General features: G+C 40.4%; 1 protein-coding gene across 2 annotated transcripts in view; it reads right to left on the bottom strand.

The window, feature by feature from the left end:
- The window catches only part of SLC25A13 (solute carrier family 25 member 13), a 209,686-nt gene that overhangs the window by 168,530 nt on the left and 15,668 nt on the right, over positions 1-25,488 (bottom strand). For both annotated transcript variants that reach the window (XM_060108215.1, XM_060108216.1), the window contains exon 2: positions 7,901-7,954. In XM_060108215.1, the coding sequence (XP_059964198.1) occupies positions 7,901-7,954 (54 nt within the window). The remainder of the gene's footprint in view (positions 1-7,900; positions 7,955-25,488) is intronic.

Genomic DNA, 25,488 nt, shown 5'->3' with positions numbered 1-25,488 from the left:
TTTTTGCTGTTCTTATTGGGCAATTTCCATTACTCTATCTTCCAGATCACTTATATGTTCTATATCACCTCATATCTTGTTAATTCCCTCCAGTGTATTTTTTTTCATTTCAGTTATTATATTCTCCAGTGCTGGCTGGTTCTTTTTTTTTATATTTTCTAGTTCTTTATTAAAATTCTCACTGTGTTCATCTATTCTTTTCCCTAGTTAAGATTCTTAGTACTAATGCTTTGAACTCTTTATCAAGTAAATTACTTATCTCTGTTTCATTAGTGTTTTTTTCCAGGTTTTTTTTCCTTGTTCTTTCATTTGAAACATTTTCCTCTGTCTTCTCATTTTGTTTAACTTTCTCTATGAAATTAGGTAAAACAATTACCTCTCCTGGCCTTGAAGGCGTGTCCTTGGAGCATCCATATGCAGTCTGCAAGTGCCCAGTGGCTTTGGTGGGAGAGACAGATCTGATGTGAGCACAGGCTGCATCTTCTCCAGGGTGTACTGGCAGCTATTGCCTTGGTAGGAGGTGGAGCTGGAGTTGGAGGGGCTAGAGCCAGAGCCATGTGCAAGCCAGGGCTTCTCTGCTCAGTGGTCATCACAGCTCTATTGGGGGTGGGAGCTGGGTTTCTCTTGGGTATGACAGCAGTCTCTGCCTTGGTTTGGGACATGGCCAGGGCCTGAGGGCTTTAGGGCTGCATTTCTGTGTGGGTTTCACTTCTTCCCCCATGTGTGTACCTTGGTTAGAGGCTGGATCGGGGCCGGGGGGTTGGATCGGGGCCACAGCACTAAGCTGGTCCCACCCCACAGCAGTATTATTTTGAATAGTGAAGAAATGGAAAATAACTCTAATGTCAACAGTAGAATACTTAAATGAACTGTGGTATATTCACACAATGGAATAAACTAATACTAACTACGCACGACAACATGGATGAATCTTACAAATAAAGCAAGAGTGAAAGAAACTAGACACAAGAATACATATTGTATTATTCTATTTATATAAAGTTGAAAACCAGGCAAACTAATATATGGTGACAGAAGTCGGACAACTAGTTACTCTTGGAAGGAGCGGGTATTAACTAGAAAGAGCATCAGGGGGCTTCTGAGGTGCTGGGTACGTGGGTGTACTCACTTTGTGAACATTCATGGAGCTGTACATTTATGATCTGTGCACTTAATTTAACCCTCAGTAAACAGTTTACATTTAAAAATCTCAGATATTTTATCTGCCTCATTTTTTTAGAGGTGATAAATCATCTCTTAAATGTAAGAACATGTTAATTTGGACACAAAGAACACAGTTTTCTGCAGTTTTAAAAACCAGCTCATCACCAAGGCTGGGGTGGTCTGCCTGTGATTAAAGTAAACATGTCAAAGGTTTTCCTTAGATTGATGGACAGAGGGTCCCTGTCAGGGGAGTGGACTATACCTTACAGCTACCACATCTTTGAAATGTTATTTAATCCTTCTTTGGTAATACATTTTACAAATGACCTGAAGCTTCTCTCCCTTACAATTTTTGGAAGTTTTAATATGATTAAACATATATACTTATAAAATGGGGAGGCTTTTAGGATTCCTTGCACAACCTAGTATAATACTAATTGTGATGGTTAATTTTATGTGTCAACTTGACTGGCCAACAGGTGCCCAGATTAATCATTGTTTCTCGGTGTGTCTGTGAAGGTGTTTCTGGATGAGAGTGACATTTCAACCTGTGGCCTCAGTGAAGTGGATTTTCCTCCCCAATATGGATGAGCTTCATCCAATCCATTGGGGACCGAATTGAATAAAAGGTGGAGGAAAGAAAAATTCACACCTTTTTTCCTTCCCCATTGCTTGAGCTGGGACCTGTCTTCTCTGGCCCTCAGACTGGGATTTACGTCATCAGCTCCCCTGGTTCTCAGGCCTTCAGACTGGGGATGAATTACAACACAGGTTTTCCTGGGTCTCCAGCCTGCAGACAGTATATCATAGGACTCCTCAGCCTCTAAAATGGATGGTGTGAGCCAATTCCTCATTAGATAGATAAATAGCTAGAGCTAGAGATGGAGATATCTCCTACTGGTTGTTTCTCTGGAGAACCCTGACTAATAAACCAACTGTCAACATGAAGACGCACCACCACACCCAAAGAATACAGTAGCAAAGGAAAGGAATGTGTCACTACACTGTATGCTCAGAGGCCAGGGGGCCTAACTGCCCTGCTCACCACTGGTTGAACAAAATAGTCTATCAACTGTGAACACACCAGAACTATAATCATCCAGCCACCCACTTTTGCCACAAATCATTCACATCTGATGGCTGAAGGGAAAATTCTCCTTGACTGTTTTCTAGCCACAGAGAAATGCTGTGCACACCTGATCACTACGTCTGACCATTCTTCACCCTGATTCTCTGTTATAGGCGTGGAATAAAGTATAATTAAGAATTTGCATATGGATCAAGTATTTTATGTTATTAAGGAATTACTATTAATTTCATCATGTGCACAGTGATATATATTATGGCCATGAGGGAAACTGTTCTTATTATTTGGAGCTGTATGCCAAAGTATTTCGGCTGAATCATGGTGACAGCTAACTTACACTGAAATGTATCATTAAATATATATATGTGAAACTATATGACAGATATTAATTTAAATTAAGTGGTGGTTATGTGGGTGTTTACTGTACTACTCTATTTTCTGTATATTTGTAAATTATAACAAAAATTTTTAAATACAATTATCACAAAGTTAATACAGAAAAATATATTGCTGTTGATAAAAATTTAAAAGAAGATACAATTTTTCAACTAACAAGTTGGCAGAAAGGTTTTTTGTTGCTGCTGCTGTATTTTTTTTAATAATCTGAGTTGACGTCATAATGTGGAGAAATGAAAACTCCCATACTCCCAAAAATAAGTACTGATACAATCTTCTTGAAAGGCAGTCTGCCAAGAACCAAAAGCCTTAAAGTGTTGTAAACCCACTCTTTAATCCAACGATGCCACTTCTATGAATTTATCCTAAGAAAGTGCTAGCTATATGCAAAAATGTAGTTTCAAGGGTATTCATTACAGTGTTGTTAATGATAGCAGAGTGGAGAAGACAACTAAACATCCAATAATAGGGAGTGGCTAGATAAATTATGGTAAAACAGCCATATACAGTAATATGATAGCAGTAAAAATAATGCAGAAATGCTTTCAATTATAGGAAAAGGTATTCATAACATCTTAGGTGAGGGAAAAAATGGATACAAAATGGTATTTTTCCTCCTGTTATGGAAAATAATTATATTCATACACAGAGACAAACAGGGAGAGGGAAATGGATACATGTCTATATAAACATATAGACATAAATATATATGGATCACAAGTTACATTTCTTTACACACATCTGCCTTTTAAATTTTCAAAACATAGGAACTGTTTTGTCATAAGAAAAAAGTTTTTCAAAGAAGGAATTATTTTTCCAATTTTGCCTACAAACATTTTTTAAGTATATATTATGTTTTTGTTGACAAAGAATAAAAGATTGGTCATTTTCAATCAAATGGTCCTTCAAAATGTCTTTAACTTGCCCGTTCTCCATTCTCCCTGCTACCAAAACCCTCATCAAATTATTAGGGTCTCACACCACAATTATATCCATCACTGCCTAACTCATGGTCTTGCTGCACCAATCAAATCTCAGACCCACACTCCATGTCGCTGGATAACTCAGAAAACCTTCAATGGCTTCCTATTGTTTAGCAGAAATAGCAAACTCCCAATTCTCTTTCTAATTTTGTCACCCCCACACTGTAATACTTGGCAGACTCCTTGGCACAGAGTTGAATTTAAATAAACATTTGAAGAATGAGCAGGAATCCTTCCATCTGGAGGCTGTTTGCTCCCAAACCCACCTCCAGGCCTTCCCTCCAACGTGGTCCTGTTTCCCAGAAGCCTCGGCTGCCCTCCTCAGTGCCTCCCCAGCTCCCATGCAACCCCGGGGCTCCTCAAGTTCCCTCTCCAAGGAGCCTTCTCTGACCTCTCCCCGCCACAGGGACTGCTCCCTCCTCCCATTTCCTGTGGCATTTGCTTTAACCACACAAGTGACCCTTGACTGTGCTGACTTAAGATTTTTTTTACCTTCTGCATGCCTGTAAATCTGGTCTCCTTTTTCTGCACATCCCACTCACTGCGAATTTCCATGGGGTTTTATTTAAACTGTAAGCACTCAAATACACACCTGTTTAACATGAAGCAGCACGGAAAGTGTTAGGCAGAGGAAAACCCCATGTCAACGTTTAGGTTAGAAACAAAACTGACTATACCTAGACCTCAACTTCTACATCCAGACAAAACATTACCCGCCACATATCACTAGAAAAGCCTGCATAAAAAAATTCAAACACCTTAGGCTGGGGATCCTTTATGCCAAGTTCCACCCTGCCTACCATTCTAGTACCACTGCCTAAGGCCCTATGCTGCAGGCCACTGCCACACCTGGCGCTCTTAGAGCTCTTTGCTTTGGTCATGCTATTGCCTTTGCCTGGAACGGTCTTCCTTTGCTCCACAACCCTCCTCCACCTTCTCCATCTGATAAATACCAGCTCAAATATCACCACCTGCTCCAACTTTTAATGACCCTCTGTAGGAAGATGTAATTAGCCCCACATCATCTCCCTGCTAATTAATGCTATATAATGCAGATCAACCATTTTATTTTTTTACACTTAAACACACACAAGTGAGATAGTTAAGGGCAGGAGCCATGATTTAATGCATCTTTATATCCCCAACACCTGACACTGTACTTAACATACAGTAAGCAGCTTCAAAAAACGAAGTGGAATTGATTTTAACTCTTTTCAAAAAACTAAAATAAGCCAGAATTGGGCCCAGTTTAGCCCTCCAGGACCCCTCTTTCCTTATCTGTTTTGGTTCTGCTAGCTCTCTCTGCTCTTCACAGCTGCCACTCCCCTGTTACCAGCACATCTGGTCCAAAGGGTACAGTGAAGCTTCTCTCCACCTCCCCTAAGCTACAGAAGAATCATCTAACTAGTTTAGCAGAGAGAAGGTTGGGATATTTATAAATAAGGGAAGTCAGGCAAGAGTCGTAGAAAGTCAGCAAAGCAGTCAGGTTTACAGCATGCTCACTGCTGATCCATGCTTAACTGAAAAGCCCAGCCCCAGCAGAGACACGCCTGGTCCAGCCCCCAGGCGCCTCGCTCCCTATTCTTCCCCCATGACAGCGTCTGCGGCAGAGAGTAAACAAGAGATCCTCAGCGTGTGGAGCCAAGGTGGATTTGTGTTGGTACCACACTACCCAAGCCTGATGAGATCACCCGAACCTCTGCCAGATCCACAATCCCTTCCAGAAACTGCTGACCACTATTTTCTTTGGGGACAGTTGCCCCACATCATCCTCTCGGACTCTAAGTCATATGGAACTCTCACTCAAAAGCCACATAGTCCCAGCCACGCCAAGAGAAGGCAGCACTCCCCTATCTGGTCCGAAAGATTCCAGCCCAGCCTTCAGGCCCACTGACACAGAAGCCCCACAGGTGGCTCTCCAGAACTCTGCATGGACTGCTACCCTCCTTGGGTCTACCTGACCAATCTCATTTGTCTCCAGTAAAGACTTGCCTGCTACTGAGATGTGGCAGCTGGAAAAGATACGTTGTTCCAAAGCAGAATCTCAACCCAGCCTCACCAGCCACCACGTGCCATCAAAAAGCGGGCACAGCTTTTACATGGAGCCTTTGCACTGGATCACATCAAAAGACCAGTAAAGGGGCTTCCCTGGTGGCGCAGTGGTTGGGATGTCCGCCTGCCGATGCAGGGGACACGGGTTCGTGCCCCAGTCCGGGAAGATCCCACATGCCGTGGAGCGGCTGGGCCCGTGAGCGATGGCCGCCGAGCCTGCGTGTCCAGAGCCTGTGCTCCACAACGGGAGAGGCCACAACAGGGAAAGGCCACAACAGTGAGAGGCCCGTGTACCGCAAAAAAAAAAAAAAAAAAAAAAAGACCAGTAAGTATCCAAGATGCACCATCTACTGAGACACTTTAAGTTGTTTCCATTTCCCATCAGAAGGATGCCCACAGCTATTGCTGGTTTAGAAAATGGGAAGTACACAGATGCTGAGTTCAAGGAATGATGATGACTTTGCCAGCTAGAGTTAACAAGTTTCATGCATCTCTCTAGGCTCGTTAGCAACGCATTCACGTGCTCTTCTGCAAGTGGTCTTCCAGAATTACATCATAAGAGTAGACCTTAAATACACACCTTTAAAATGTCTATGGTTCACTCATACACACCTCAGCCCAATCATGGGGGGCCCAACGTGCACAGCAACAAACACTAGTCTAGGTGAGAAAGAAATGTGTTTCTGTTTTCTGGACTTTCGTTATCCAGAATTCTTTTCCACCTTAGAATCTCTACACTGTATTGACCTTTCTGGGCAAAAAACAAATTTATAAAGAATTCTGCCTTCTTATATATAATACAATCCACCTTATAAATTTTTTTTCTCATATTTTGCTCATATTTTTAACCATTTTCTCTTGGAGTCCATCTCTTTTTTTGAATTATTTAATTTCAAGCATTTACTGAATCAATATCTGATGCATATCATGTGCATATCTAATGCATATCACTTTCAAATAAGTTTTTTCATTGAATCTTTACAAATTTTTATGACATTATGAAAATGTTCATATATCAATATATACAAAGTAGATTGAATAGTATAATAAACCCAATATTCCATTTCCCAGTTGCAAAAATTATCATCATACTGCCCACTTATTTCTCCTACCTCACCAAAACTGGGTTATTTAAAGCAAATCTCAGATATCATAATCTCATCTGTAAATATTTCAGTGTACACCTCTAAAAGAAAAAGACTCTATAGTTCCCATATTCGGAATACCATTACCTGGCCTAAAAAATCAATTAATAACTATTCTTTAATATCAAATAATCCTATCAGTATTCAAATTCCTTGATTCCTCAGTTTTTTAATAGTGACAGTTTGATGAGGAAAGTGATGCTCACAGAATTGATAACTTCCTAAGCCATATATTTGATACAGAGCAGTATAATAAGTTTCTCACTTGAAGGCTTGATCCTCTTTATATATAGCACAGCTACCTTTTCACCATGTTTAGAAAAGGTCCACATATATATATTTTTTAATTTTCTTTACAAAAGCGGCCTTTTCTTTCTTTTTTAAGTGTTTCATTGCCAGTTAAATAACCTTAAAAGTGGTCCAGTGTTTGGGACCTGAGGTAGGCTTTTACTAGAGTATTAATCACTCAGTGCCTAATGTCACAAAGTAGGTGCAAGCATAAGAAACTAAGGAAATAAACTTGTGTGCTGTCTGTTGTGATGTAGTATCTACTATTACTCATACTGGGGCCTCCTCAAGGGCACCACAGTTGAAATAAAATGATATGATGAAGATGATGATGATGACAGCAACAACAATGCTCTAAGGAGAGACAAGGCTGGTCCCCTTTGGATGAAAGAAGGATTACTAAAATGTTTACGAAGAGCTTTAAACTTCTTAGGAGGAAAAGCATTAGTATCATCAAACTGCACAAGTCAATCCTGGAAAGGTAAATGGGTTGTGAGACTAAATCCCCACCACCACCACCCGGCAACTCTGTTTCAATACCTAATACCATGTGAGACAAAAGAAAGTAAAACATAAACCATGCAGCCATCACAAACAATCGCCTACAAGTATCTGATACATTTTAAAAAATAGATATAACTGTAAAGGATCTCTTTTATACATCTTAAGATAGTTTGGGGGATTTTTTTTAAATATAACAATGAAATTAAGAGCTGCTCAAAAATAATCTTCAGAGTTACAGAACACAAATCAAACAAAAAACAAAATAGATTCTTTATACTGACCTTCAAAAATATTGTTCTAAGTTCGGCTGGATCTGCTCTCTTGGTTAAAGCCACCTATAAATAAACATAAAAATGTTTATATTATTAGAACAAAGCTGAGAAACCAAGCTAGCAGACTGAAAGAAAATAAACTCCAGGTTAGAAATCAGTGGATTTCATTTTTACACTTAAAGCACTAAATTTCCCCAGTGCATAAACTACTCTCTGGATTTTAAATTAGACTCCTTATGTGGTTTCTAGAATGATAACATTCCGTGCAAGAAACCAGGAAAGCTCCTAATATGTAGTGTTTAATATATACCATTGTTTTTCCAAAATGAATAAGAAAAAAAGAAAAGTTGAAACAGATTTGTAACCACCTGGCATTTTAAACTACACTCCAGCGTGACCCACACCTTTCACAGGCGAATATTAAAGTACAACTTGTTCATTAACTATGTAAGAGCACATAGTTCTGAGAGAAGTTAGTGAGTAAGGCAAACAATATTAATAGAAGGGAATTACTTCCCACAGTTCCACAATGGACAGGTGTGAATGCCCAGCTATCTGGTCATGCCAAGCAGTCTCCTCCTCTCCCCTACTTTTAAGAAACCAGAAGTCTCCAATTATACAGCACTGAGAAATATAACCATTGTTTTGTAATCACTTTAAACGGAGTATAATCTATAAAAAATATTGAATAGCAACGTTGTACACCTGAAACTAATAATGTAAATCAACTACACTTCAACGAAAAAAAAATCCTAAGTCTCCATATGTATGACTATTATTTACCACATTCTAGAATACAAAGGGCTATGGTTACCTTTCAGAGCAAAGTTTGACAGATTAGCTCAGAATAGGTGTTGTGCTTAATTCTCCAGCCCACAAAGTCCAAAAACATCATTGGGGAAAAAGAAGACAAACTTGAACATGGCTGCCCCAGGCCAACACAAAAGAGTCCTTATGTGGAACCAAACAGTAGGCTTATTCAGCGTCCCATCACCCCATCCTGCTGGCAAAAACCGTCAGGAGACTGAATTCTCACCAAGCACAGCGTCACCCCACAATACAGCCAAGGAGGGGTTCCTGGAACCACCCCAATACTGGAGCCATGTCGCTATCCATGGGGAGATTTATGCAAATTGTTCTAAATCCTTTCTATGTGTTTGCAAAGGCTCTTCTGAGACCTTTGGACAATGGGTTCTCTGTCTCGAAATATGTAACTGCCTGAGCTTCTTGGCCTGCCACTGTCAGGAATAATTTTATTAACTAATCACTGGAATAGGAGAGGTAGTTTTCCTGAAACCAGTTAGTTGGTCACCTTGTTTCCCAAAGCAAGACTGATAACTCTTAACTTCAGCTGAGTACTTGTAACCACCAATGCTATTTTTATCCTTAAGAATTTGTAATCTCCTTAAAATCCTCAATTAGTGAGTGTTCTTTGCTGTCAATTAACGAGAAGAAAACAGACTGCTAACCAACCTAAGATTGATGATAGTGCTAAGAGTCTCAGAAGATTCCCTCCCTTTGGGTCTATATTCTGAGAAAGGTGGCGTAGGACAAACGCTATCAGAGAAGATGAGCCAGCATGAAATGCCTCTATATCCTCTCCTTTAAGAGCAAAGAAATTCCCTTCGAGTTCTACATCTCAAGACCGTAACAGTTTTTTAAAAGGCATATGGTGACCCTCAGCACTTAATTTGCTTACCTTTAAAAGCAAAGGTAAGTTTCCACAAAGTGAACTATTCTTGCTCCATCTGAATAACACATCCTTTAAAATCAAATTAATTCACCAGGCCACACACTTCATAAAGCCTTCCCTGGGCAACGCAGTTTCAGAGTGAACTTCCCCCCCAACCCCGCCCTAAATTCCCACAGGTTCTTCTACTTACTAATCCCAAAATGCACCACCAGGACTACATCTCTGTGAGAGAAAGAAAGCTTTCACTCTGTAACTCTCCCAGGGTGGAGGGCACAGGAGAAAACAATCCATATAGCGGCCCAGCACTTTTAAGTCAGGTCACCTAATGTGTACAGAACACTTCATAGTTACAGTTAAGTTACAGTTACACTTAAGTTACAGTTAGACATACCAGCGTTCCGAAGGTATACTGAGATGGAGTCTACCTGATGGCAAAACCAGGCGCTAGCAAGTTCTGTGAACTGCAAAAAGGGAGCCAAGAAATGTAGCCTCCCTTTTTAAGCCAACTCAGAACACCTGCTCGGCAAGCGGCACGTTGCATCACCTGACAATCCTTAGTTCATTGGGCTTCTCAGAAGATTCATCAAACTCTAGAGTTTTTCCAAAAGGCTGATTTTCATTGTTTTGTATACATGCATATATTTCTCATATACTAATAGCATGTAAATATTTACAGATACTATTCTTACAACCTGATTGCCTGATTTGCTTTATCATTACTCTTCTGAATTTGCGTTTATAAGAATAGATGCCACCATTAAAACAAAATATTTATATCAAGAGATTTAAATAAAGTAATTTTCAAACATAGTTAGGGAGTAAATCACCAAGAAGAAAAAGGATTATTGGCAGATGACTGAATTATCACCATTTCCTACTTAATTCAATAGAGAATTTTATACACAAGCACATAACATTCACACCAAGTGGAGGTTAAGGGTGGGGGGAAACTGGAAAAACTATGCATTATATGTTTTTCCATAAACTGGGAGAAGTTAACCTTTGTTTAAAGACAGTATTGAAATTTCAGGTCAATTCCCCAAATCTATGTTCCACGGGGCAGAATTTGAGGAACACTGAATATGTAAAATTTTTGATAAGACAAACATTATAAATAACAGCAATAGCATTTGCAAGACACATATACCAGCTAGGTACATCCCAAATACAAATATAAAAACAGCCAAAAATAACATAACTTCAATGACTGGTTTAAAAGGGGGGCAGTGGGAAGCACGGCAAGGAAAAGCAGAAAGATAAAGTGTGAATTCTGTGCTCTGAAAGTGAACCTTGACTGATACAATCAGTAACTCTAAAAGAAATTCCCCCAAAACACAGTTACCATTAACTGGAGAAGAAAAAAAGAGAGGTCCCATCACATTTAAGAAAAACAATTTTTCACTGACTTCACTGAGTCACTCATTCCTCATCCTACAGTTTCCCTACATTCTAATAAATGAAGAGCAGATCCGAGCTTCAAGATGGCAGAAGAGTAAGAAGTGGAGATCACCTTCCTCCCCACAAACACATCAGAAATACATCTACACGTGGAACAACTCCTACAAAACACCTACTGAACGCTGGCAGGAGACCTCAGACCTCCCAAAAGGCAAGAAACTCCCCACGTACCTGGGTAGGGTAAAAGAAAAAACAGAGACCAAAGAATAGGGACGGGACCTGCACCAGCGGGAGGGAGCTGTGAAGGAGGAAAGGTTTCCACACACTAGAAGCCCCTTCGCGGGCGGAGACTTCGGGTGGTGGAGGTGGGGAGAAGCTTCGGAGCCACAGAGGAGAGCGCAGCAACAGGGGTGCGGAGGGCAAAGCGGAGAGATTCCCGCACAGAGGATCGGTGCCGACCGGCACTCACCAGCCCCAGCGGCTTGTCTGCTCACCTGCCAGGACGGGCGGGGGCTGAGAGCTGAGGCTCGGGCTACGGTCGGAGCTCAGCGAGAGGACTGGCGGCGAGAGGACTGGCGGCGTGAACACAGCCTGAAGGGGTTAGTGCACCACGCTAGCCGCGAGGGAGTCCGGGAAAAGGTCTGGAGCTGCCGAAGAGGCAAGAGACTTTTTCTTGCCTCTTTGTTTTGCAGTGAGCGGGGAGAGGGGATTAAGAGCGCTGCTTAAAGGAGCTCCAGAGACGGGCGCGAACCGTGGCTAAAAGCGCGGACCCCAGAGACAGGCATGAGACGCTAAGGCTGCTGCTGCCGTCACCAAGAAGCCTGTGTGCAAGCACAGGTCACTCTCCACACCTCCCCTCCCGGGAGCCTGTGCAGCCCGCCACTGCCAGGGTCCTGGGATCCAGGGACAACTTCCCCAGGAGAACGCACGGCACGCCTCATGCTGGTGAAACGTCATGCCGGCCTCTGCCGCCGCAGGTTCGCCCCGCCCTCCATACCCCTCCCTCCCCCCGGCCTGAGTGAGCCAGAGCCCCCGAATCAGCTGCTCCTTTAACCCCGTCCTTTGTGAGCGAAGAGCAGACGCCCTCCGGCGACCTACACGCAGAGGCGGGGCCAAATCTAAAGCTGAACGCCGGGAGCTGTGCGAACAAAGAAGAGAAAGGGAAATCTCTCCCAGCAGCCTCAGGAAGAGCGAATTAAACCTCCACAATCAACTTGATGTACCTGCATCTGTGGAGTACCTGAATAGACAACCAATCATCCCAAATTGAGGAGGTGGACTTTGGGAGAAACGATATACATATTTTTTTCTCTTTTTCTCTTTTTGTGAGTATGTGAATGCTTCTGCATGTGATTCTGTCTGTATAGCTTTGCTTTTACCATTTGTCCTAGGGTTATGTCTGTCCATTTTTTTTGGTTTTTCTTGGTTGATTTAGTATAGTTTTTAGCATTTGTTACCATTGGGGGATTTGTTTTTTGGTTTGCTTGCTCTCTTCTTTCATTCTTTCTTTTATTACTTAAAAATTTTTTTAATAATTATCTTTTATTTTAATAACTTGATTTTATTTTTTCTTTCTTTCCTTTTTTCTGCCTTATATTCTGAGCCGTGTGGATGACAAGGTCTTGGTGCTCTGGCCGGGTCTCAGGCCTGTGCCTCTGAGGTGGGAGAGCTGACATTGGTCCACCACAGACCTCCCAGCTCCATGTAATATCAAATGGCAAAAGTCTCCCAGAGATCTCCATCTCAACCTAAGACCCAGCTCCACTCAATGACCAGCAAGCTACAGTGCTGGACACCCTATGCCAAACAACCAGCAAGACAGGAACACAACCCCACCCGTTAGCAGAGAGACTGCCTAAAATCATAATAAGGTCACAGACACCCCAAAACACACCACCAGACACGGGCCTGCCCACCAGAAAGAAAAGATCCAAGCCTCAGCCACCAGAACACAGGCACTAGTCCCCTGCACCAGGAAGCCTACACAACCCACTGAACCAAACTTAGCCACTGGGGGCAGACACCAAAAACAATAGGAACTACAAACCTGCAGCCTGCAAAAAGGAGACCCCAAACAAAGTAAGTTAAGCAAAATGAGAAGACAGAGAAACACACAGCAGATGAAGAAGCAAGGTAAAAACCCACCAGACCAAACAAATGAAGAGGAAATAGGCAGTCTACCTGAAAAAGAATTCAGAATAATGATAGTAAAGATGATCCAAAATCTTGGAAATAGAATGGAGAAAATACAAGAAACGTTTAAAAAGGAACTAGAAGAACTAAAGAGCAAACAAAAAGTGATAAGCAACACAATAAATGCAATTAAAAATTCTCTAGAAGGAATCAATAGCAGAATAACTGAGGCAGAAGAATGAATAAGTGACCTGGAAGATAAAATAGTGGAAATAACTACTGCAGAGCAGAATAAAGAAAAAAGAATGAAGAGAATTGAGGACAGTCTCAGAGACCTCTGGGACAACATTAAACATACCAACATTCGAATTATAGGGGTCCCAGAAGAAGAAGAGAGAAAGAAAGGGACTGAGAAAATATTTGAAGAGATTATAGTTAAAAACTTCCCTAATATGGGAAAGGAAATAGTCAAGTCCAGGAAGCACAGAGAGTGCCATACAGGATAAATCCAAGGAGAAACACGCCAAGACATATTAATCAAACTATCCAAAATTAAATACAAAGAAAAAATATTAAAAGCAGCAAGGGAAAAACAAATAACATACAAGGGAATCCCCATAAGGTTAACAGCTGATCTTTCAGCAGAAACTCTGCAAGCCAGAAAGGAGTGGCAGGACATATTTAAAGTGATGAAAGGGAAAAACCTACAACCAAGATTACTCCACCCAGCAAGGATCTCATTCAGATTTGATGGAGAAATTAAAACCTTTACAGACAAGCAAAAGCTAAGAGAACACAGCACCACCAAACCAGCTTTACAACAAATGCTAAAGGAACTTCTCTAGGCAGGAAACACAAGAGAAGGAAAAGACTTACAAAAACAAACCCCTAAAATTAAGAAAATGGTAATAGGAACATACATATCAATAATTACCTTAAATGTAAATGGATTAAATGCTCCAACCAAAAGACATAGACTGGCTGAATGGATACAAAAATAAGACCCATCTATATACTGTCTACAAGAGACCCACTTCAGACCTAGGGACACATACAGACTGAAAGTGAGGGGATGGAAAAAGATATTCCATGCAAATGGAAATCAAAAGAAAGCTGGAGTAGCAATTCTCATATCAGACAAAATAGACTTTAAAATAAAGACTCTTACAAGAGACAAAGAGGGACACTAAATAATGATCAAGGGATCAATCCGAGAAGAAGATATAACAATTGTAAATATTTATGCACCCAACATAGGAGCACCTCAATACATAAGGCAGATGCTAACAGCCATAAAAGGGGAAATCGACAGTAACACAATCGTAGTAGGGGCTTTTTTTTTTTTAATTACTCATTTATTTATTTTTGGCTGTGTTAGGTCTTCGTTTCTGTGTGAGGGATTTCTCTAGTTGTGGCAACTGGGGGCCACTCTTCATCGCGGTGTGTGTGCCTCTCACTGTCGCGGCCTCTCATTGCGGAGCACAGGCTCCAGACGTGCAGGCTCAGTAGTTGTCACTCAAGGGCCTATGTGCTCCGTGGCATGTGGGATCTTCCCAGACCAGGGCTCGAACCCATCTCCCCTGCACTGGCAGGCAGATTCTCAACCCATAGTAGGGGATTTTAACACCCCACTTTCACTAATGGACAGATCATCCAAAATGAAAATAAATAAGGAAACACAAGCTCTAAATGATACATTAAACAAGATGGACTTAATTGATATTTATAGAACCTTCCATCCAAAAACAACAGAATACACTTTCTTCTCAAGTGCTCATGGAACATTCTCCAGGATAGATCATATCTTGGGTCACAAATGAAGCCTTGGTAAATTTAAGAAAATTGAAATCGTATCAAGTATCTTTTATGACCACAATGCTATGAGACTAAATATAAATTGCAGGAAAAAATCCGTAAAAAATACAAACACATGGAGGCTAAACAATACACTACTTAATAACCAAGAGATCATTGAAGAAATCAAAGAGGAAATAAAAAAATACCTAGAAACAACTGACAATGAAAACATGATGACCCAAAACCTATGGGATGCAGCAAAAGCAGTTCTAAGAGGGAAGTTTATAGCAATACAATCCTACCTTAAGACACAAGAAACATCTCAAATAAACAACCTAATCTTACACTTAAAGCAATTAAAGAAAGAAGAACAAAAGAACCCCAAAGTTAGCAGAAGGAAAGAAATCATAAAAATCAGATCAGAAATAAATGAAAAAGAAATGAAGGAAACGATAGCAGAGATCAATAAAACTAAAAGCTGGTTCTTTGAGAAGATAAACAAAATTGATAAACCATTAGCCAGACTCATCAAGAAAAAAAGGGAGAAGACTCAAATCAATAGAATTAGAAATGAAAAAGGAGAAGTAACAACTGACACTGCAGAAATACAAAGGATCATGAGAGATTACTACAAGCAACTATATGCCAATAAAATGGACAACCTGGAAGAAATGCACAAATTCTTAGAAATGCACAACCTGCCCAGACTGAACAAGGAAGAAATAGAAAATATGAACAGACCAATCACAAGCACTGAATTGAAACTGTGATTTAAAATGTTCCAAAATGTTCCAACAGGGCTTCCCTGGTGGTGCAGTGGTTGAGAATCTACCTGCCAATGCAGGGGACATGGGTTCGAGCCCTGGTCTGGGAAGATCCCACATGCCGCGGAGCAGCTAGCCCCGTGAGCCACAATTACTGAGCCTGCGCGTCTGGAGCCTGTGCTCCGCAACAAGAGAGGCCGCGATAATGAGAGGACCGCGCACCGCGATGAGGAGTGGCCCCCACTTGCCGCAACTAGAGAAAGCCCTCGCACAGAAACGAAGACCCAACACAGCCATAAATAAATAAATAAAATTTAAAAAAAAAAATGTTCCAACAAACAAAAGCCCAGGACCAGAAGGCTTCACAGGCGAATTCTATCAAACATTTAGAGAAGAGCTAACACCTATCCTTCTCAAACTCTCCCAAAATACAGCAGAGGGAGGAACACTCCCAAACTCATTCTATGAGGCCACCATCACCCTGATATCAAAACCAGATGAAGATGTCGCAAAGAAAGAAAACTACAGGCCAATATCACTGATGAACATAGATGCAAAAATCCTCAACAAAATACTAGCAAACAGAATCCAACAGCACATTAAAAGGATCATACACCATGATCAAGCGGGGTTTATTCCAGGAATGCAAGGATTCTTCAATATACGCAAATCAATCAATGTGATACACCATATTAACAAATTGAAGGAGAAAAACAATATGATCATCTCAATAGATGCAGAAAAAGCTTTCAACAAAATTCAACACCCATTTATGATAAAAACCCTCCAGAAAGTAGGTATAGAGGGAACTTACCTCAACATAATAAAGGCCATATATGACAAACTCACTGCGAACATTGTCCTCAGTGGTGAAAAACTGAAACCATTTCAACTAAGATCAGGATCAAGACAACGTTGCCCACTCTCACCACTATTATTTAACATTGTTTTGGAAGTTCTAGCCACAGCAATCAGAGAAGAAAAATAAATAAAAGGAATCCAAATCGGAAAAGAAGAAGTAAAGCTGTCACTGTTTGCAGATGACATGATACTATACATAGAGAATCCTAAAGATGCTTCCAGAAAACTACTAGAGCTACTCAATAAATCTGGTAAAGTAGCAGTATACAAAATTAATGCACAGAAATCTCTTGCATTCCTACACACTAATGGTGAAAAATCTAAAAGTGAAATTAAAGAAACACTCCCATTTACCACTGCAACAAAAAGTATAAAATACCTAGGAATAAATAAGACACTGATGAAAGAAATTTAAGATGATACAAACAGATGGAGAGATATACCATGTTCTTGGATTGGAAGAATCAACATTGTGAAAATGACTCTACTACCCAAAGTGATCTACAGATTCAGTGCAATCCCTATCAAACTACCAAGGGCATTTTTCACAGAACTAGAACAAAATATTTCACAATTTGTATGGAAACACAAAAGACCCCGAATAGCCAAAGCAATCCTGAGAAACAAAAACGGAGCTGGAGGAATCAGACTCCCTGACTTCAGACTATACTACAAAGCTACAGTAATCAAGACAGTATGGTACCGGCACAAAAACAGAAATACAGATCAATGGAACAGGATAGAAAGCCCAGAGATAAACCCACACACATATGGTCACCTTATTTTTGATAAAGCAGACAAGAATATACAATGGAGAAAGTACAGCCTCTTCAATAAGTGGTGCTGGGAAAACTGGACAGCTACATGTAAAAGAATGAAATTAGAACACTTCTTAACACCATACACAAAAATAAACTCAAAATGGATTAAAGATCTAAATGAAAGGCCAGACACTAGAAAACTCTTAGAGGAAAACATAGGCAGAACACTCTATGACATAAATCACAGCAAGATCCTTTTTGACCCACCTCCTAGAGAAATAGAAGTAAAAACAAAGTAAACAAATGGGACCTAATGAAACTTCAAAGCTTTTGCACAGCAAAGGAAACCATAAACAAAACGAAAAGACAACCCTCAGAATGTTAGAAAATATTTACAAATGAAGCAACTGACAAAGGATTAATATCCAAAATGTAGAAGCAGCTCATGCAGCTTAATATCAAAAAAACAAACAACCCACTCCAAAAATGGGCAGAAGACCTAAACAGACATTTCTCCAAAGAAGACATACAGATTGCCAATAAACATGTGAAAGAATGCTCAACATCATTAATCATTAGAGAAATGCCAATCAAAACTACAATGAGGTATCACCTCACACAAGTCAGAATGGCCATCATCAAAAAATCTACAAACAATAAATGCTGGAGAGGGTGTAGAGAAAAGGGAACCCTCTTGCACTGTTGGTTGGAATGTAGATTGATACAGCCACTATGGAGAACAGTATGGAGGATCCTTAAAAAACTAAAAATAGAACTACCATATGATCCAGCAATCCCACTACTGGGCATATACCCTGAGTAAACCATAATTCAAAAAGAGTCATGTACCACAATGTTCATTGCAGCTATATTTACCGTAGCCAGGACATGGAAGCAACCTAAGTGTCCATCATCGGATGAATGGATAAAGAAGATGTGGCACATATATACAATGGAATATTACTCAGCCATAAAAAGAAACAAAACTGAGTTATTTGTAGTCAGGTGGATGGACCTAGAGTCTGTCATACAGAGTGAAGTAAGTCAGAAAGAGAAAAACAAATACAGTATGCTAACACATATATATGGAATCTAAAAAAAAAAAAAAATGGTCATGAAGAACCTAAGGGCAGGATGGGAATAAAGACACAGACCTACTAGAGAATGGACTTGAGGACCCAGGGAGGGGAAAGTGTAAGCTGGGACAAAGTGAGAGAGTGGCATGGACATATATACACTATCAAACGTAAGGTAGATAGCTAGTGGGAAGCAGCCGCATAGCACAGGGAGATCAGCTCGGTGCTTTGTGACCACCTAGAGGGGTGGGATAGGGAGGGTGGGAGGGAGGGAGATGCAAGAGGGAAGAGATATGGGTATATACGTATATGTATAGCTGATTCACTTTGTTATAAAGCAGAAACTAACACACCATTGTAAGCAATTATACTCCAATAAAGATGTTAAAAAATAAATGAAGAGCAGTCATTATAAAAAAGTTACTGAAATACAAATTAATATACAGACAAGATGCCATGTTAAGCATTCTTCTAACCACAACCTTACTGTGTAATCAACTCTCAAATGTTCATATCACTCAACAGTTGACTTATAAAGCACCAGACACCACAAATGTTAACCTGCTGAGTAATTATGCAAGTGGGTAATTTCAGGGATGCTGGAGATATTTATCAGAAGGATTCAGTAGCTTGTGAAATGTGCTGTAGACAAACATTAAACAGTAATAAAGCCATCACCATTAAAATTCTGTATGAAGAAGAGTACAGCAGTTAAGAAATGAATGGTGGTGTTTTAGCTGTGGGTTCTGTTAGGTCAAAATAACTTTAAATGCTCTAATTTTAGATTTTATTATTATTGTTATTAAGCTAAAGCTAACATTCCAGTAAATGTTCCCAAGACTAAAAATTTGACAAGAGACAATATAAGTCTCTTCTGAAATAGACATTTGTCTGTTTATATTTTCAACTCCTTATGGTGAAAGAGATGCTTGCTCACCCTGTCATAAGCAAGCATCACCACATTTAGAGTAAAGATTTGGATTCCAATGTATTGCTAACTTGGTGATCTTGGACAAGTCAGTTAACATCTCCAAGTTTTAGTTTCCTCATCTATAAAAAGGGCAAAATGACAAAATCTACTTATCTGTTTCATAAAGTTATCTTAAGGATTCATTAGAATGAAGAAAAAGTGCTCTGTGAATCCTAAAATGATACATAAGGTTGGTAGTGATTAATAGCTACTCTTAAAAAATGTAAGCTGTAAACACAGTTATACGATATTTCTAATCCCAAATACAAAAGGAAGACGAGGAGGTAGGTCCAACATGTATCCAACTTAGAAATAAGCAATAAAAGGTAACAGGCTAAGGAGAAAAACAGTGTATTAAAATTGTATTGGATGATCACAGTCATGTTGGGAAGCCTGGAGAATCAGCTTAAGGCTAAGGCACCACCAGTGATGCCCCAAACTATCCTAGAGTCACCTGGTGAGAAATGCACCTCTGATCCCACAACAAAAGCAGGTTGCCTAGGCTGCCTATCATCTCAGCCGAAATGGAAACTTCACACACAAGCTGCTTCCTTGTGTTGCCGTCTTCCAAGTCAAAGTCACACATGAGCATCCAATTGACAAAGCTAGATGACATGCTCGTGCCCTGGCTGCAGGGAAAGATGGGAACTGAGTTCTGACTCATATCTTCTAGCAGGCAGGCCTTGTAATGTGGGGATTTTCTCCAATATAGGAAAGGTAGTCAAAAGAGGATGGGGAGACTTCTGGTTTCCAGTCCAGCACGTAAGGGGCTTGGAAGTTGCCAGTCTGTCCTAAAAATAAGTAAAAAGCTTAAAAATTGAAAAATCAACTACTCTCCCCAGATCCATCAGAGGAGTGATGTCACCAAGCAAACCACTGCCCCCCAAAATGGAGAAACAGAAAGGGAGAACCAGAGGATCACAATGACCAATTGCTGGAGGCTCAGTGTGGACAAGAAAAGACTTAAAAAACTCTAGGTGGACCTAGACATAGTGGATTCCCCACACTTTTGTGAATGTTACCTCCTGGAACTCAACCTGGTTCTCAGTGAATATCAGAGAAAAATCACCTGGCATTTCCAGTAGGAGGAAAGGAAAAGGAACCAAGTTGAAATGCATCAGAGCATTCTGTTCTTTATAAGAAGGTCTGCCTCAGAAGAAATTATTTCAGAGGAGTCTAACCCACTGGAGTAATACCAGAGCTAGCTGACCAGAGGGAAGGCAAATACCCAACTCCAGCCACCTCCAGCCATCCTCTCCCACCTGAGGGGAAGAAAAAATTGAGAAACACTTGTGAAGTACACTGTCCAGGGGCACAGGCTCTCTAATGGACTGAGACCTAGTCACAGGACTAGGAACACTTCCTTTCCCTCTACACCCTACGCCCACATTACCAAAGGACTAGTTACAGCAGTTCCTTTTATCCAGTACCTCATGTCTGGCTATCAAGAAAAAATTACAAAGCATACCAAAAGGCAAAAGTACACAATTTGAAGAGACAGAGCAAGCATCAAAACCAGACTCAAATATGTCTGGAATATTGAGATTATCAGACTAGGAATTTAAAACAACTATGATTAATACGCTAAGGGCTCTGATGGATAAGGTAGACAACATGCAAGAAGAGATCAGCAATGTAAGCAGAAAAAATGGAAATTCTAAGGAAGAACTAAAAAAGAATGCTAGAGATCAAAAATACTGTAACAGTGATGAAGAATGCCTTTGCTGGGCTTATTAGTAGACTGGATACAACTGAGGAGAAAATCTCTGAGTCTGATGATATTTCAATAGAAATCTCCAAAACTGAAAAGCAAAGAGAAAAAAACCTGAAAGCAAACAAATAAACAACAAAAAAAAACCCAGAACAATATCCAAGACCATGGGACAACTACAAAAAGTGTAATATACATGTAATGGGAATACCAGAAGGAGAAGAAAGGACCAGAAGGAATATCTGAAATAATAATGATTCAGAATTTCCACCCAATCAATGTCAGATCCCAAACCACAGATACACAAAGATCAGATACACCAATGAAGATAACCAAAATCACTTTAAACATCAACGTACCAATTAATTAAAAGACAGATTGTTAGAATGTGTCAAAAAATAAGACCCAACTATATGCCATCTACAAAAAAAACATTTTAAATATAAAGACACATATAGATCAAAATAAATGAACAGAGGAAGATACACCATGCACACACTAATCAAACGAGAGCAGAGGAATTATATTACTTTCAGACAGAGCCCATGTTAAAGCAAGGAAAGTTAACAGGGATAAACAGGGACATTATATAATGATAAAAGGGTCAAGTCTCCAAAAAGACATAATAATCCTCAATCTAACAGAATAAAAAGCCTAGAACTAGACCTTCATAAATATAGTCAACTGATCTTTGACAAAGGATCAAAGATAGTCTCTTCAACAAATGGTACTGTACATCGATATGCAAAAAATGATTCTAGACACAGACCTTACACCGTTAACAAAAATTAACTCAAAACGGATCACAGACCTAAATGTAAAACTCTTAGAAGACAACAAAGGAGAAAACTTAGATGGCCTTGGGGCTTGATGATGACTTTTTGGATATAACAGCAAAGGCATGATCCATGATAGGCTGGACTTCAATAAAATGGACATTTCCACTCTGTGAAAGACACTGTCAAGAGAATGTAAAGACAAGCCAACACTTGGATAAAGTATTTGCACAAGAATAGCCAATAAATGACTGTTACCCAAGATATATAAAGAACTGTTAAAACTCAACAATCAGAAAACAAACAACTCAATTAAGATTAAAATATGGGCCAAAGACCTTAACAGACACCTCACCAAAGAAGTTCTACAGATACCAAATGAGCATATGAAAAGATGCTCCACATCTTTAGTCATCAGGAAAATACAAATTAAAACAACAATGAAATACCACTACATACCCACTAGAATGGCCAAAGTCCAGAACACTGACAATATCAAATGCTGGTGAAGATGTGCAGCAAAAGGAACTTGCATTGTTTGCTGACGAGGATGCAAAATGGCACAACCACTTTGGAAGACAAATTGGAGGTTTCTTACAAAACTAAACATACTCTTACCATACGATCCAGCATTCATGCTGCTAAGTATTCACCCAAAGGTGTTTAAAACTACATCCACACAAAAACCTGGATGGATGTATGTTTACAGCAGCTCTATTCCTAACTGTCAAAAGCTGGAAGCAACCAAGATGTCTTTCAGTCAGTGAACAGATAAACTGTGGTATACCGAGACAATGGAATATCATTAAGCACTAAAAAATGAGCTAACAACCCATGACAAGACACGAAGGAAACTTAAATGCATATTACTAAGTGAAAGAAGCCAATCTGAAAAGGCTACATACTGTATGATTCCAACTATATGACATTCTGGAACAGGAAAAACTATGGAGACAGTAAAAAGATCAGTAGTTGCCAGGGGTTGCCAAATAGGGAAGGAAAACAGGCAGAGCACAGACTTTTGGAGCAGTGAAAAGACTCTGTATGAAACTATAATGATGGATACATACCATTATAAAATGTGTTCACAGACTGTTCAACATCAAGAGTCAACTTTAATGTAAACCACGGACTTTGGGTGATAATGATATGTCACTGTAGGTTCATCAATTGTAACAAATGTACCATTCTGATGGGGGGATGATGGTAATGCGGGAGAGGTTATGCATGTGCGGGGGGCGGCCAGGAGGAGTACAGGAAATCTCTGAACCTTTCTTTAAATTTTGCTATGAATCTAAAACCACTCCAAAACAACAATAATAAAGTCTATTTTTAAAAAAGATCATGGGTAGAGCTTCCCTGGTGGCGCAGTGGTTGAGTCCGCCTGCCGATGCAGGGGACATGGGTTCGTGCCTCGGTCCGGGAAGATCCCACATGCCGTGGAGCGGCTGGGCCTGTGAGCCATGGCCGCTGAGCCTGTGCATCCAGAGCCTGTGCTCCGCAACAGGAGAGGCCACAACAGTGAGAGGTCCGCGCACCGCAAAAAAAAAAAAAAAGATCATGGGTAGCCAGGACCATCAAGATGAAACTAAGCAGGCAGGGTCACTAGGCACACATCTGTATGATCTCCCTGTCTTTGAATCCTTGAAGTAGGTTGGATTCTTTTCCTTTGTAGTTGAGAAAACTGCAGGTCAAACAGCTGATGGGCCCCAGGCCCCATGACTTTCCCCCAGGGCCACAACCTAATACAGTCAAGTTGCCTTAGACCAGGGCTTCTCAACCTTGGCCGTACTGTTTTGGGTCAGATCATTCTTTGTTATAGAGGGCTGTCGGGCGCATCATAGGATGTTTAGCAACATCCCTGGTCTGTAATCACTAGATGCCAGTAGCAACCCCTTCTCCCAGATGTGACAACCAACAGCGTCTCCAGACATTACCAAATCTCCCCTGGGGGCAAAACTACCCTGCCCCCAGAGGAGAACCACTGCCTGAGACAGCGCCACTCCACTTGTTCGTTCATGCAACACGATCGCCTATGGGAAGGCTCCCATGTACTGGGCACTAGGGGACAATGCCAAATAACCAGAGACCCTGCCCCCTGAGGGGGAACGACAGGCTTATCAACGAGTGGTTGGTACAAAGTGTGTGATGCTACATGCTATCACAAATCAGAGTGCTAACTCTGGTAACTCTTGGAGTCAGGGGGGGCAGAGGTAAGGTCCTGGAGCTGGGTTATTTATTACGGATTACAGCAGTTCACACTGACCAGTTAACTTTTACTGGGCCCTTAACTCTATGCTAGGCATGTGCTAAAGGCTTTATGCCTGCTCTCACTTAAAACATTACTAAAACTATTCAAGGTGAAAAGTCATTAACATCCCAGTCTCCAGATGCGGAAGCTGCGGCATGTAAGACACTTAGTCTTAAATGAGGAGTAGTAAATCACCATCACGGAGCCAAAAATGACCCTAGAGCCCAGGTCATCTTCATACTAATTATACTACCTGGAGGATGTGCCAGGAATTCGGCAATCAAAGATGGGGACTTGAAGCTATCCTTATGAATGGTGCTACTGGACAACATTACAGGTGAAAGCCACTTAAAATAAGTCTTTCTGATTTGGCATTATCATACATAAATACCTGTGGTTCAGTGGAAGCCAGATTTACCTAATGGAGAATATTATTCTCAGTATTATGTGCTGAACTCAGTCTCAATTTTTTTTAAAGCATCAAGGTTACAGTGTAATTAGCAACCAGCTGCAATTGTAATTACCACTCCCAATATAATTTGTTACATATGAGCAACTGTCAAATTACTACTGCTCCTTAAATGAATAAAAACTGATTGTGCTGTTCTGAAGACTGGGGTGTATGTTCCTGATGGGGAACAAAGGAATATAAAAAGTATATGACGTATTTATAAAGTGCTGAAAGGTTCTACTTAGGAGATCACAAGTTGCTGGAGCCCAGATAATGCCACAGAAAGGTAAAATGGCTGAGAGAATAGCTAACTTATTAGACACAGAGAAGAGAGAGCAGCAAATCAAAGGACAACAGAAAGTTGCTTTCACTAAATAATACCTTACCTGTTCAAAATTCTGCTGTGCATCAACATCATATAATTGAAGAACAGTCAAGAACCCAGGAGGAAGTTAAAAGAAAATGAACAGGAGCCCTCTGCACAGCCGGGATCCTCGTCCCAAAGACTGGGCACAATTTCACTCTTTCCTCTCCCACGATTTTCAACATGACTCTGAGCAAGTGCTCTGGTTCCAAACCCCTCTGAAAGCCCACACTTCTGTAAAGCTTACTATGTCCAGGCCTGGCTCTGAGCTTTAGAAACAAGAGCATATTGACCCTCCCAATAACCAAGGAAGTAAAAACAACCATGCCCTGTTTACAGATGAGGAAACTGAGGTACAGAGAGGTAGAGTAACTTGCCCAGAGCCATAATTTGAACAGAGTCCATGATTTTAATCATATGTGATAATGACTTTCAGAAGGAAAAAAGAGAGAATAGGAGATTAAGAAAGCAGAGAACCTAGAGATTAAAGAAAATTAGGTCATATCAACCAATTGCAATGCCTGGGCCTTATTTAGATGACAATTCAAAAAACAATTTAAAAAAATTGTAAGACAATAGGGGAAATATGTA

This window comes from Mesoplodon densirostris, chromosome 9 (genome assembly GCF_025265405.1).
Source record: "Mesoplodon densirostris isolate mMesDen1 chromosome 9, mMesDen1 primary haplotype, whole genome shotgun sequence".
Taxonomy (NCBI): Eukaryota; Metazoa; Chordata; class Mammalia; order Artiodactyla; family Ziphiidae; genus Mesoplodon; species Mesoplodon densirostris.
This window is presented reverse-complemented; position numbering and strand designations above follow the sequence as displayed.